Source organism: Phodopus roborovskii, unplaced genomic scaffold, assembly GCF_943737965.1.
Source record: "Phodopus roborovskii unplaced genomic scaffold, PHOROB, whole genome shotgun sequence".
NCBI lineage: Eukaryota > Metazoa > Chordata > Mammalia > Rodentia > Cricetidae > Phodopus > Phodopus roborovskii.
The window spans coordinates 3287336-3301757 of NW_026126599.1; the positions used below are offsets into that span (position 1 = coordinate 3287336).

Genomic DNA, 14422 nt, shown 5'->3' on the forward strand with positions numbered 1-14422 from the left:
GGGTGTGGCTCAGTGGTAGAGAGCTCTACAGCATGCTTAGTGGTCACTGAACAGAATGAGGGAGCTAGGACTCTTTGTGAGGACACAGTGTTGTCCTTGCTAGTGTAAGGATGCTTTATACAGAAGGAAGTACCAGAATCTCCCAGTTCTTCAGGCTGAGGGGGTTGCTGGCCTGGGGTGGTCTCAGAGCCTCCCCTTCCTTCACCTACTCACCGGCTGTAGCTAGGGATGGTGCCCATGTCCAGGTCTTGGTCTGTGAAGGGGTCAACTCGTGCACATAGCCACTCATGCCTGTCCTGGTACATGGTATCCAGGACATGCACCACATCGTCACACTTCAGGGACATGGAGCAGGCATCCAGCTGGCTGGAGATGTTTAGGTTCAGGCGGATATAGAATGAGTCCCCTGATGTGATCACACCATCCTCCATCTCCTTCAGCAGCTTCCGGTATCCTGAGGGGGATACAATCCAAACACTTAAGCACCCTGGAGATGACCTCATCAGTGTGTGTGTGCCTGTCTTCTTCCTGTGAATGGGCAGCTACGCCATTTGTGGGGTTCCTTTTTCATTTGGGCTTCCAGGAAGTGTGGAGCTAAAATTGATGCTGAACTATAATGTTTAACTTATTAAACATCTGTATTGTGGTCTCCATGCCTTCTCCACCATCACAAGGCTCTTGCCAACTGGTACTTAACACGCAGTAGGCTATACACAAATGCATACACATGGATAGCTCCTACTCTGAACTCTCTGCCAGCAGGCCCTATCAGGTTAACCTTATCCTGGTTGCTCCTGCCTTAGCTATCTGTACCTCATGCTGTACAAACATAAACAAGTACTTCGAGTTGTAACAAGAGAGCTCCTAGGTTATCCATGGCCAAAGGATATTCCAGGCAGTTGGGTTGGCATGGAGAAACAGAGATTTTATAATGGGTCCTTCTGAGGTTTCCTAGTGTAGTCCAGCACTGGCTCAGACTCTCTTGTAACTGGAAGCATCCTTGAGTCTGACCTCTACTCTGGGGCTAGGGGCCTCTCTCAGTAATCTAGCCTGGAGTGCTATGCTGCCATTCACCTCTAGGGGCGCAACTTACTTTGCAGCCCTATCTATCTATCTATCTATCTATCTATCTATCTATCTATCTATCTATCTATCTATCTCTATCTTGCATAGAATTGGGAAGATCAAAATCAGGAGCTGGTAGGAGCATGTCCCATGAGTGGGGGTGAATGGGCTCCATAGTGCTATCCTCTGCACCAGGGTGCTACTGGTAAGGGGCAGGAGGGCGGCTTGGAGAAGCAGGCTGGGCTATTTATGCTCTGCTCAAATATTCATGATTACTGTGGTTAAAAATAAGACCCAGCTGCAGAGGCAATCACGCAGGAAAACCCAGAGGTGAGAATGAGAATCCAAGTCATCACCAGGCAGAAGGGCTGCTGGGGGGTGGGGGTGGGGATGGGGGTGGGGACTGGGCCAGGCAGGGAGGCAGGGCTGCCTGCCAGGGGCCCAGATGTGCTTCAGCAGTCACCCTTGCAGAGAGAAGGGCAAGCCTGGATGCTGGAGCTGCGACCTCTGTGTTTCTCTAGGAGGTTTGTGGACTTGTTCAGGGTGACACAGAACATTGTCATCCCCACCCCAGGAAATCACAGATTTCCTCTTGGGTCGGGATGTGGCCCACTTCTCATGGGGCACAGATAAGCAAGGGGGAGGCTCAGCGTAGGAGCCCCGTACCCCACTCTTGTGTGGACCAGGTCTGATTCAGGCTTTACCTTCATGGTTGACCTTGTAGTGCAGGATGATGGGGCCACTGCACCTCTGGATGGTCCAACGGGCTTCTTCCTTTGTGCAAGCATCCAAAGGAACACTCTGCCTTTCACCTCGGATGCAGCCTTCCAGCTACAGGGCAAAATCAAGCTGTTAGTTTGGATGGGTAGCAGCATGGTGGGGACAAGGCTGCTTCCCATGGGAGCATCCTTCTCCAGACAAAGGGGCATCTCATGCATACACATAGAAGAGAAAGGCCTGGGGACACCCCACAGCTTCTCCCCTCTATCTCTTACCAGCAGTAGTTGGTGGCCTTCACGTAATCCAGCCCTCTCGGCCAGCGAGCCTGGCTTGACGGAGTGAATGAAGCTCCCTCGTGCATTGCCACCCAACAAGGTGAGCTGGGTAATGAGGCCATCACCATTCAGGGTTGTGTGCTGAACCAAGGGGCCAGTTCCCCGCACATGGCCCCCAGATGTGACTGATGGCCGGAAGGGCCTGAGTTGGGAAATAAAATAGGTAGTTGGGCTCAGGACAGGCTGGGGAAGGATGCTGGTGGCATGACTGCATGTGTTCTGGAGGCTTGGGAGCCTCCAGGTTCCAAGGGGCCACCTTCCTGGTCCCATGATATAGGACTGACTGCTTGCCCCTTCCTCTGTGTGGCTTCTTATCTGGGATAGCCAAGGAACAGAAGGAGTGATTCTTTATGTGCACCCCAAACCCCATCTTGAGATAGGTCCTGTGTAGCACAGGCTAGCTTCCAACTCACTAGGTAGCTGAAAATAACCTTGAACTTCTCATCCTCCTGCCTCTACCTCCTAAGTGCTGGGATTATAGGTGTGTACCACCTTGCCTGATGTATGAGGTGCTGAGGATGGAGTCCAGGGATTCATGTGTGCTGGGTGAGCACCCTCCCAACTGAACCACATCCCTAGTCTGAGTGACTGAGACTCTGAGTTTTGTCTTGGAGCACACAGATGGTCCCCTCTGTAGGGAACTGAGAGGGTGAGGGCCTCGGGTCCCATCCCGAGTTTCAATTTGGCCACTCCCATCCCTGGTCCTATATCTGTTCTGTTCTCTCTCTCTCTCTCTCTCTCTCTCTCTCTCTCTCTCTCTCTCTCTCTCTGTGTGTGTGTGTTAGTATTTAGGCATTTGTACTGTTCTGCTCTTGGAGTTCTGACAGGATATGCCCTCAGCTGCAGCCACTAAGAGCACCACCTGTCCACATTCACTACCTTTCCCTTTAAAAGGGCCCTGCCCACCTCCCATCCTCTCTCTCTCTCTCTGCCTCTTTCCTCTCTCTCCGTTCCTGTCCCAAGAGGTTGGTCTCCCCACTCCCCTTCCCCCTTTTTGTGATCCCTTTCCCCTAATAAAAAGCCGCTCTGCTTAAGTCTGTTGCATGATGTCTTTCTTTCTTGTGCCTTAAAAAAAATTACAACAGTGTGTGTGTGTGTGTGTGTGTGTGTGTGTGTGTGTGTGCATGTGGAGGCCAGAGGTTAAGTGCAGGCATTGTTCCTCAGTCCTCCTTGTGTTTTGGTGTCTCTTATTGTGTCTGGAGCTTGCATGGATGGGTCTTGGGGATTTGAACTCAGGTCTTCATGCATGTGTGGCAATTCTTATACCCATCTGAGCCATCTCCCTAGCTCTGTTTCCATACCTTTCTAAAGAGAACTTCCGGAACATGAGGTTGACCTGCTCCAAGTCGTAGGCATCCAGTCCCTCTGACTGGTGTGAGGAGGAAGAGGAGTGGATGGAGGGGGGTCCGAAGGAGGAGCGTTCGTGATTGTCATCTGCAGAGGAGTGGGGAGCCTGTCAGGACTTAGGTGCCTTAGGGGGAGCATTTAGGGCCATCCCTCCCACTCACCCCATGACATTGAGTGGGCAGTGCCTCCAGGAGCTGAGTAGCCCTGTAGCATAGCTCTGTAGACTGGAATCTGAAGAGAGTAGGCTTCCCTCCAGAGGCAGCACACAGGGTTGCACCATGTAACCCAGGTTGTGCTCAAACTTGCCACTCTCCTACCTCCATCTCTCAAGTGCTACGGTTACAGGTGTGCACCCAGATGCAGGGATCTGGGATCAGAATCCTGCAGTCCTGACTCTACCCTACCTGTCTCCTGCCATCAGGATAGATGGTCAAGTTAAAAAAAGACATCCCCCTGCCTCTCTTCTTAAGGAGCCTCACCAGATAGGTAGGGAGTTAGGAGGAGGCCAGAAGAGGACATCTAGTACCCTCCTCTATTGTTTTCTGCCTATTCCTGTGCTGCAGGGTCTCTACCTGAACCTGGGGCTCATGCCTTCTTAGGTTGGCAGGAGGACAGCCAAGGCCCTGAGGTCTTCTCATCTCTGTGCCCCTCAGAGTGAGGGTTTGCAGGGACATGCTGCTCGCTGTGCGGATGCTGGGGTCCAAGCTCCAGTCCTCATGGTTGTGGAGCAAGAACACTTAGCCATTAAGCCATCTCTCCAGCTCCCAGTTCTGTCTTGGAAGTGAGCTCTGGGCTTCTCACTTTGGGGTGCCCCCCTCTGCAGTCTCACCATCCTCCACTGACTCTCAGACTCTGGGTTGGTAGGGGCCTGGGGTCCCCATCTTTTTCTCCCACCTCAGCTGGACTTTAAGTTCCCAGGGGGCGATGCTGGCTGGAACAGAGCCACCAGGGTGAGAGAAACACTGGTCCTGATTGCAGCTGATAACAAAGGCCAATTCTGCATAAGAATTTCTCCCAACACCAGCAACATACTTTGGACGCCTGCCCAGGATTCACTTCCAGGCTTCCCCATTCTAAAACTCGTTGAGTTCCTTTCATTACCCAGCCTCCATTAGGTGCTAACCCCTCTTTAACACTTGATAGCTTATGATGGCCCCCAATTATGGAGGATCGCTAATCTTTCCATTTTGTCTGCTGGTGACCTCTGCTAGCCAGGGGCAGGGATGGGGACTGGGGAGGACTGGAATGCGTGTGTGTGTTCTGGAAGAGCACACCTGCAGGACTCTGAGGCACAGGAGCCTAACACATGAGCAGGGCAGGGCTCTGGGGACACTTGAGACATGAAGGGAGTGCTGGGGGGGCATCTTCAGGCTTTCCTCCCTCTCAGTGATCCAGCCAGGCAGATGCCTTGGGTTCATGGTGCTAACACCATGGTCTCTGCCAGCAGGAATATTGGGCTGGACTGAGCTGGGATCCCTGGCTGGGAGGCGCAGGCCGTTGAGGGCCATACATGTGCTCGGTGTCCCTGGGGTCCAGGCCCTTGCTTCTGGCTCTCTATACAGCCTATGTACACCTGAGATAATGCCAGTATCCCTAGAATGGCATATTTGAGGACCATCCCCTAAACTCAGTCCTGGCCTCCACCTCCAGTTTCATGTAGCCCAGGCTGGCCTCCAATTCTCTAAGTGCTGAGGATGACCTTGAACTCCAAATAAACCTACATCTACCTACCTAGTGCTAGGACCACAGTAATGTACTAGTTTATAGGGGGCTGGGGTAGAACCCAGGACTTTGAGCATTCTAGGCAAATACTAGACCAACTTAGCCACTTATAATCCCTCACTGGGGGATTCTAGGCAGGTGTTCTACCACTGAGCCACACCCCAGCCCCTCACTGGGGGATTGTAGGAAATCACCCTATGGCCACAGTTGGAGTCCTAGAATCATTACTATTTTAAAATCCACCATTTCTCTTTTTACTTCAATCGAGCAGCTGGTTCTGCCTATAAATCACAGAACTACTTTGGTCTCTGGCTGGAGCCTATGATCAGATCTTCTCTCATGTCCTTTTTTGAGTCCCTCTCTGGACAGATCCTTCCCTCCTGGGTCACCATGGCCCCTTTGGACCTGGCAGATACACACCATCAAGGTCCAAGGTGTCAAACCCACAGCTATCATTGTCTTCTTCCACTGTGCTGCAAGACACAAGCAGGGGTGGGAGGGGGGAGAAGGACACTGGTGTGAGTGTGTGCTGCAGGGGAACAAAGTGGGAGGAACTTCTGGAAGGTTCTAGCTTCCCATCAGGCCTTGCTTCTAAGAGGGCAGTATGGGAGGGGAGGATGAAGAGGGTGGAATGAAGCTAGAGTATGTAAGGAAGAGGGACTAAATCTGCAGGGAAGGTGGCCTTTGTGACCTGCATAGACCATGTCTCACAGTGGCTGAGGAGGACACAGAAAGGGCAGGTGAGTGGAGGTCAGCCTGGGGTATGGATTTCCCAGAAGCCCACACAGCCTGTTTGTCATTTGTACCACACATTTGCCACCTGTGACTGCTGGGATGGCTCTGAGGCAGTGGTGAACCTCTAGGAAGGGGTGGGTGGGATTTGAATCCTGGGCTGGCCAAGGTGGTTATAGGTAGGACAAGAGACTTCAGTAACTACTATGAAAATTGGTCCAAGATGTCCAGAAGGTGTGGCTGCTAGGGGGATCAGGCTTATATTCTTACAGATGAGTGCTGGCAGGTGTTTAGACCCTTCCAGGAAAGGTGGTGGCTGAGATGCCTAAACCCAGGCCCCAGGCACACTAGGGTGTGAATCCAGTTCTCTCAGAAGCCACCAGCATCTGGCTGTGGCATGTGTATGTGTGTGTGTATGTATGTGTGTGTGGGGGCCGATGGTGTATATTTGTGTGTATGTGAAGGCCAAAGGACAAGCTGTGTCTCTTAAGGCAGAGCCTGTGACTCGTCTGGAATGCAAATGAGATCAGCCGTTCTCAATCTGTGGGTTGTAACCCTTTGCAGGTGTGTGTGTGTGTGTGTGTGTGTGTGTGTGTGTGTGTGTGTGTGTGTTTAAGGACCCTTAGGACACTTTCACAGGGGTTGCATATCAGATATTTACAATTTGTAACAGCAACAAAATTATAGTTATAAAGTAGCAATAAAAATGATTTTATGGTTGGGGGTCACCATAGTATTAGGAAGGTTGAGAACCACAGAATTAGGCTACGTTGGCTGGCCAGCAAGCCCGAGCATCCTACCTATTTCCTTGCTGGGGTTACAAGCACATGCCACCATGCTTGCCATTAATTTTATTTTAAGATTTATTTATTTGTAATTGATGTGTATTAATGTTTTACTTCCATGTATGCATGCACACCATGCATGTCCCTGGTGACTTGTGGAGGCCAGAAGGAAGTCGGATCCCTTGGAACTGGAGTTACAGACAACTGTGAGCCACCATATGGATTCTGGGAGCCAAACCCATGTCCTCTACACGAGCAGCAAGTACTCTTAATCACTGAACCACCTCTCCAGTCTCCACTTTAAAAATGACATTATTGTAAGTGTGCACATGCAAATGTGCATGTGTGTGTCCACGTAGAGGTTAGAGATCAACTTTCTGGAGTTGGTTCTCTATTTCCATCATGAATTCTAGGGGTAGGAACCCAAGATTATCAAGCTTGTCAGCAAGTGCCCTTAACCTGCTGAGCCATTCTGCTGGCTTCATGCCTGGCTTTGTGAAAGTAGGTTCTAGGGGACTGAATTCAGGCTTTTGTGCTTGCAATGCAACTTCTCTATTGAGTTATCTCCCCTGACTTTGAGTGGAGTGTAACTGGGACATCTGGCTACTGTGTAAGAAGGAAAAAAAATTGGTTTTTGCAGGAGGTGGGAGGAAGTCCTTGTTTATCTCCCACTCTTTGGGTGAAAAAAAGAAAACTAAGGTCTGAGGGACCTCAGGACAGCAAAAGAGAATGTTTCCCCACCTCCAAGCCTCAGCTACCCCAGTGGGGTAGTTGGGATAGCGGTCAGTGGGTCTACTTCTCCCTTCCCTTTTATATTGTTGAGAGGCCTAAGGAGTTTATGCCAACTTGGGGGCTTGGAGATGGGACAGTCAGACAGCTAAGACTTCCACCTGCTACTCACCTGCGGTGCGGTGTATCTTCCTTGCAGCGTCTGACTATGGAGTCATTTCCCGGGGGCTCTGCAGTGATTGACATGATACTGCTGCGGCTCCGGTGGGGCTGCTGTGAACACGGCACAGCTGTGTTACCGGATATTTATCCGAGATGCCTCTGCGGGCATAAATATTATATACACGGGAACTAAATTTAACTTGGGATCTTCCCGCTCCAACTTGGGCAGCATGGGCTGAGTGAGCTGGTTTTTAGCATGACCTTGGCTGGAGGAGGCTGGGCTCAGCCCTGGGGCAGTCAGTGGAGCTTGGAGCACAGCTGCTTCCACAGCTGCTGGCTGGGAGAAGCAGACGGGAACCACTGAGCTGGGAGGCCTCATGATCCCGCACAGGCTGGGCTCTGTGGCCCCCAGCTGCACCCATCAGTGGGCTGTGCTTTGGACATGGTGAGTGTGAAGTGGGGGGGGGCAAATACCTTGGGTTTTGGCATGGGAGCTGATACCAGACTGTTGTACATCCATTACCAAATTTCTACCTCCCTCAGGGTCTGATTTGAGAAGTTGAGCTGACATTTTTCCCAGGGCACCCCTCAGGCTTAGAATTTCTAATCTTGTGCCTTCTGCAGAGACAAATAGATAACCTGGATGCAACTGAAGGCTGGGACCCTGCTTAGCTTTGTCCAGAGGTGGGAGTGCTCCCTCTGCTTCGGCTCCAGCAGCCCCCTAACCTGCCTGCAGAATCCAGGGAGAGTGGCCTAGGTTGCCTGGGGCTGCGAAGTTGCAGAATTCTTTCGGGGCAGCTTTTGCACTGCCCCTTAGGAGGGCTGTCTCCTCCTCCTCCCATCAAGTGTTAAATTGGGAAAGGAGGTGGCAGGAAGGTGTGAATACATTGCTGAGCAGGGGAAAGAGAAACTTCTTTAAATAAACATCAGTGAGGCCCCAGGCTCAGCCAGGGGACTCAGGGGGGTGTGCAAATGGAGTGGGAACCAGGGGCAGCTCACCATCTTGGAGAAAGAGCTGGTGACAGGCAGTGAGTGGGAGGAACTGGGACTGCCGTCTGTGAAGTCCTCTTCGTGCCCCTTGACTGTCCTCATCAGAGTTGCAAGAAACAGGAAGAAGTGGGCACAAAAATACAGGAGAGAAAGGGGAGGGAGAGGGAAGTTAAAGCCTCTTGCTGGGGTTGGGGGGGGGTCCCCCTGACATGCATGTGTGGGGACAGCAAATCAGGAGCTTGCTCTGCCTTCCATGGTTCCATGGAGCAACAACTGTAAAACCCTCACTCTACTGTCGGTGGCATGCTTTTTCAGGATAATATATCCTGCCTGGAGTCAGGCTGGCCAAGGGTGGCACCATTTAAGACTAAACCACATGACCTGTCTCTGAGGACTCACAGAGCACACCCACCACCACCATCACCACGAGGAAGCATTGGGTAGACAGGAAAAACTCTTGTCTGGTTTTCCCATCATCAAAACTGGTCCCACCTTTTCCTGCTCAACAAACATGATGGCAGAACATAGCAAAAGAGGGGTAAGTTGTCACCTGGGCAAAGCCCTCCTTGTTGTCCCTTGTTCTTCAGGAGCTGCTGGGAGTTTGCATGACCATCTACGCGTTTCTCTACCTGCACCCTGAGGTGCCTAGACCTGTGTGAGTGCACAGCCACGTAGACACAAGTGCCCATTTTGTCCATGTGCCCCTCACACTAGGTGGCCTGTCAGGCCTGATGAGCAGTGATGAAGCACTCCCCCTGATCCGTTAGCATCCTTCCCCTTCTTTGTAAGGGGGACAGTTTATCTGTATTCCATAGGCTCTCCAGGACCTTTACACATTACAATTGGATAAAGCCTGAGACACCCAATATAGCTACAAGGGGAATTTCTGTCTGGACTCTTCTCTCCCTCCCTCCCCTAAGTCACTAACGTAGAGTGAAGCTGAGGTGGTCAGGATGACCTCTGGGCCGTGAGGTCATACCCTCAGAACTCTTTTGTTCACCCTGTGCTTCCTGGGTTCACCCCACTCTCTCTGCTTCTCCCTCTGCACAGCCCATATCCATGGACTTAGCCTCCCACTTACAGGTTCCACTTAAATCAATGTCCCTAACTTCCCTGCAGTTGGGCTGACATTGGGCACTTTCCACCTCCTCCCTGTGAACATGCTCTGGGGTAGCACCTGCCATGTAGCAGGAGTTTTGTTTGTCTTGCAAGCCTTCTCTTGCAGAGCTGGTGTGAGGCTGAGAGAGGAATCCTGAAGACCATATGCCTTGGAGTTTATACCTGAACTGGCAGCCTCACATAGCTGGGCACTGCCAACTGGAATCTTGGCTGAAGAAGGGCAAAGGTCCCTTTGTTGATGAGCTCAGTTCAAGGCTTAGGGAGGTGGCTCTGTAGGTGCTGTGCAGGTATGAGTTTGGATATCGGGCATTCATGTACACGTTCAGAAAGAACAGTAGCCAGCTTATAATTCCAATGCTCAGAAAGCAGAGACAAGCAACCTGGCTATCAAGCCAAACTACTCTTATCCATGAGCGCTGGGTTCAACTGAGAGATCCTACCTCAATGAATAAAGATGAGAAGCAATTGATGAAGACTCCCACATGCAAAACCACATGTGCATTCACATACACATGTGGACATCATACAAATACTCATGCAAAAACATAAATTAATTAAAGATGCTCTGTTTGGCCAAGAGAGCCACAGAGGTGATACACAAACCACTGCACACTTTAAATGATGGTGAGCATTAGTTACTAACTGATTGATGCTCACCACCCTGATACCCCTGAGGCCTAGCCCAGGTTGAACTTGCAGGGTCTGTCACTGTAGAGGGAGAAACAGATGGAATAAGAGAGGCAGAGTGACAGATGAGCAAGGGCGAAAAGGATCCCGGCAGCCCACTAACCTTGAAACTCAGATGCTTGCTTCATGCTGATGGGGGATTTGGCTCTCTGAAGCTGAAAGGGAGGGGAGGGGAAGATACAAGACAGAGGACACAAATCAAACAAGGCCCTAGACACACGTCACTGTAGCTAAGAGAAAAATAAAACAAGCCACCAGTTCCACAGCTGCTTGGCCCCCACATAGGATGCCATTCTCCTGCATCTGGGACAAGATGTGGCCTCCTCCACCTCAGGGCCTGGATCAGCCAACTGGTGGTCCAGATGAACCTCCTTCAAGGGAGCCCCTGAACAGGGATCTAAAATACTGAGGCACAGGAGAACTGTGTGCCAAGATGACATGAGTGCAGGGGACCTCCATGAGTGGCTGGGCTCCAGAGGAGCTGCCTGTCACCTTTGGTCATACATGCTACCCTTGAGCTACCCATGAGCATACCCATGAGCATAGAGAGGCAGGGATAGTTAGGCCCTGATGAGGTGATCCTATCCATGAACTAATCATCTACCCATTCATTTACTATCCACTCACTTATCAATGCATCATTCATCCATGCATGGAAATATTTATTCATCCACACATCTATTCACCATCCATCCATCCATCCATCCATCCATCCATCCATTTATTTATTCATCATCCATCCATCAATTAATCTATTATCCATCCATGTAACTTTATCCATTTATCTATGTAACCATCTGTCATCCATCCTCCTATCAATTAATCCATCTACACACCCATCAATCCATCATCTATTCATCAATCATCCATCCATGCAACAAGCTACCTATCTACCTATCTATCTATCTATCTATCTATCTATCTATCTATATCCATCCATCTATCCATCCCCCATCTATTCATCCATCCATTGTCCATCCATATAATGATCCATTCGTCCACATATCCACTCACTATCCATTTACCCTCCCAACAATCCATCCACCCATTCACCGGTCTACCATTTATCCATATAACTATCTAACCACCCATCTTCCCATCCACTCATACAGCTATCATCCCATCTATCCATGTAATCATTTCATCCATCAATCCATCCATCTACCCACTTACTCATCCATCAGTCCGCCATCCATTCTTGTAACTATCCATTCATCTATCCAGCCAGCCATCATCCACCATCCTATTCATCCATGTAATCAATCATCATTAACTATCCATTCATCCACCCATGTAATTATCCATTCATCCATCAGCCATTCATTCTCCCATCCATCCAGCTCTTCATCCTCCTACCTACCCAACCTTCCATTCATTCATACATTCATCAATCAATGTAACCACACATCCATCCTCCCATTCACCCACCCACTGACTCATGAACTCTCTCAGAGCCAGCCACATGTCATGGCTTTCCCTGGGAACCAATCAACGTGACAGGGCATGGGAAAGGAATCTGAAGACAATTCTCCCATACACACTCTTGCTTTCAAAACAAATGAACATCACAAGCAGGGATGATTTCTGTCCAGGGCTATAACAGGTCAACTCATACCCAAGCATAGCCAAGTGCCATCCCTACCTGCATGGGGTTCCCATGCCACCATCTGCCTCCCACCCCTGCTCCTGGATACCTGAATGCCCTTTAGGTTCATCCGGCGTCGGGGTGGGTGGTAGTGCAGAAAGTACTTGTTGTCTTCGGGAGATTCTTCTGAGGTTGAAGAATCATCAGCTTCCTGGCCATTGGTCCTGGGGCTGGTGTCTCCAAGGTTCTGTGAGATGATGGTAGCAGGAAGGTGTCTAGGCAGACTCTGAGGCAGAGGGATGAACATGAGGGAGAACTGATAATAAGCATAAAGAAGATTGGCTGACAGTTACTTTTTCCCTTGGGTATCAAGCTTGACACTCAGCCTGGGCTGTTCTTTTCTGACTCCTCCCAAATGTCCACCTGGATGCCATGGCTTGTCAGCACACCTTTACATGGGTCTGTCTCCTCTTCCTATTTCTCCTGCTTCACTTTGTTGGCCACCTACTGGCTGCATCTGCCCCTTGGTCTTGGCTCATGCCATCTCTAGGGCCAGAATGCCATCTGTACGCTCATTGCCCAGTATGGTGAGAAAACTCCAGATTCATGGAGACATCTAGAGGTTACTCATTAAGGAGGCTTGTGTCTAGTACTGGGATGACTATAGAGGGGCCTGGGCGGGGCTCACACAAATTATTAACTGTCATGTCCACAGGATGAAATCATAGCACAGGGGCTCCTGAGTTCCAGTACAGGAGTCAGGGAAGGTCTCCCTGAGAAAGAGGCATGTTGGCAAGACTGGAAGCTGAGTGGTACATGTGGCCAGGGGAAGTCAGGCTAGAGCCTGTGTGTAAGGAGTAGGGTTTTTTCGCCCGCTGCCTGGTCTTGTCCCGCCGTCGCACCAGCCCCAATTAACACACTGAGACTTTGTATTTGATATAATTTTGTTGGTCAGTTACTTGTTTCTTATTGGCTAGTTTTGTCTTAATTATTAACTCATTTCTATGTATTTCCACGTGGTTTTACCAGGAAGAGGCGGCTGGCGGTTCTGTCTTTTCCAGACTCTCCATCTTGACCCCTCCTTTTTACTTTCTCTTTCCTCCTTGTCTCTGAGTCCCTCCTATCTTCCTTTCCTATTGGCCAACAGTGCTTTATTCATTAACCAGTATGAGAAACATATATACATCTCCCATCATCTCCTCTTTTCTGTCTAAATAAAAAGAAGGGTTTTAACCTTAACATAGCAAAATATATAACACAACAGTTATAAAATAAGAATCACAGTTAACAACATTTAGCCCATTAACATTTAGAAAGACTAAAAGAACCCTAACCCTAACCCTAACCCTAACCCTAACCCTAACCCTAAGAGTCTCTGTGTGTTAATTGGGGCAGGTGCGGCAGCAGGACTAGACTGGTGGCAGGCAGGAAAAACCGTACTCCTTACACCTGTGATCTCCAGAACTCCCAAAGTAAGGAGTCTTTCTGGAACCCAAAAGGGAAGGCCTCCTCCATGGGTTTCATGATGCCTTTGAACTTGAAACATACAACCCTGTTCAGATGCCATGGTTTTGCCTGTGCCCAACTGTTGATTCTGTATTCCCTTTCTTTGAAAATGAGGATTTAATTGCCTATCACTTTCTATCAGGGTAGTTCCTATGTGGTGTGCGTGTGTGTCTGTGTAATGTTTCTGCCATGTGTGTGAGGCGTGCATGCATAAGTATGCAGAGGTCAGAGAATAACCTTTGGGGTCATTACTCTGATGCCATCACCTTTTGTTTTTGAGACAGAGTCTCTCACCAGACCTGTAACTCACAATAATATGGACTGGCTGATGAGTGAGCTCCAAGGACCTGCATGTCTCACCTCTCCAGCACTGGGATTGTTGGTGAGTGCCACCATGTTTGGCCTTTTTTCTTTTTTCTTTTTTTAAATTGAACTCAGCTTCTCATGACTTTCTGGGAAGCACTTTTCCCACAGAGTCATCTTTCTAGCTTGAGCTGCGGTATTTTTACGGGATTATGCAGCCTCTGCCCAGGACAGAATCTAAAGATGTTCAGTTACTGCAATCACGTCACCTGAAGGAATGGCAGCAGTGTTCCTTCATTTCTAGATGTCACAGGGGCTCCTGGGAGATGCAATGTGCACCCACCTCACTGTCTACTAATGAGTTTTCACCCAAGGGCACTGGAGACTTTAATAAGCACAGGGTGTCTTAATCATGATGACCTTCCACATTACCAGACAGTACCAAGGATGGCTCATTGCTGGCTGTGGTCTACAGACAGGCATGGCAACTTGGAAAAGTGATCTGAGTCACTCAGCCAGAAGGTGGCCATCCCAGAATGTCACTGAAACTTCTAATTTTGAGGGTATTAGTTTTGTCCTTCCTGGGACTACGTGGGTCCCAGGGACGGAACTGAGGTCATCAGGCATAGTGACAA

General features: G+C 49.8%; 1 protein-coding gene across 2 annotated transcripts in view; it reads right to left on the reverse strand.

Annotated features, from left to right (window-relative positions):
* Window positions 1-14422, reverse strand: part of Card11 (caspase recruitment domain family member 11) — a 121341-nt gene that overhangs the window by 11498 nt on the left and 95421 nt on the right. For both annotated transcript variants that reach the window (XM_051205226.1, XM_051205227.1), the window contains exons 10-18: window positions 12088-12264; window positions 10497-10548; window positions 8597-8679; window positions 7608-7708; window positions 5610-5662; window positions 3422-3554; window positions 2061-2262; window positions 1770-1896; window positions 214-454 (exon numbers count right to left, since the gene is read on the reverse strand). In XM_051205226.1, the coding sequence (XP_051061183.1) occupies window positions 214-454; window positions 1770-1896; window positions 2061-2262; window positions 3422-3554; window positions 5610-5662; window positions 7608-7708; window positions 8597-8679; window positions 10497-10548; window positions 12088-12264 (1169 nt within the window). The remainder of the gene's footprint in view (window positions 1-213; window positions 455-1769; window positions 1897-2060; window positions 2263-3421; window positions 3555-5609; window positions 5663-7607; window positions 7709-8596; window positions 8680-10496; window positions 10549-12087; window positions 12265-14422) is intronic.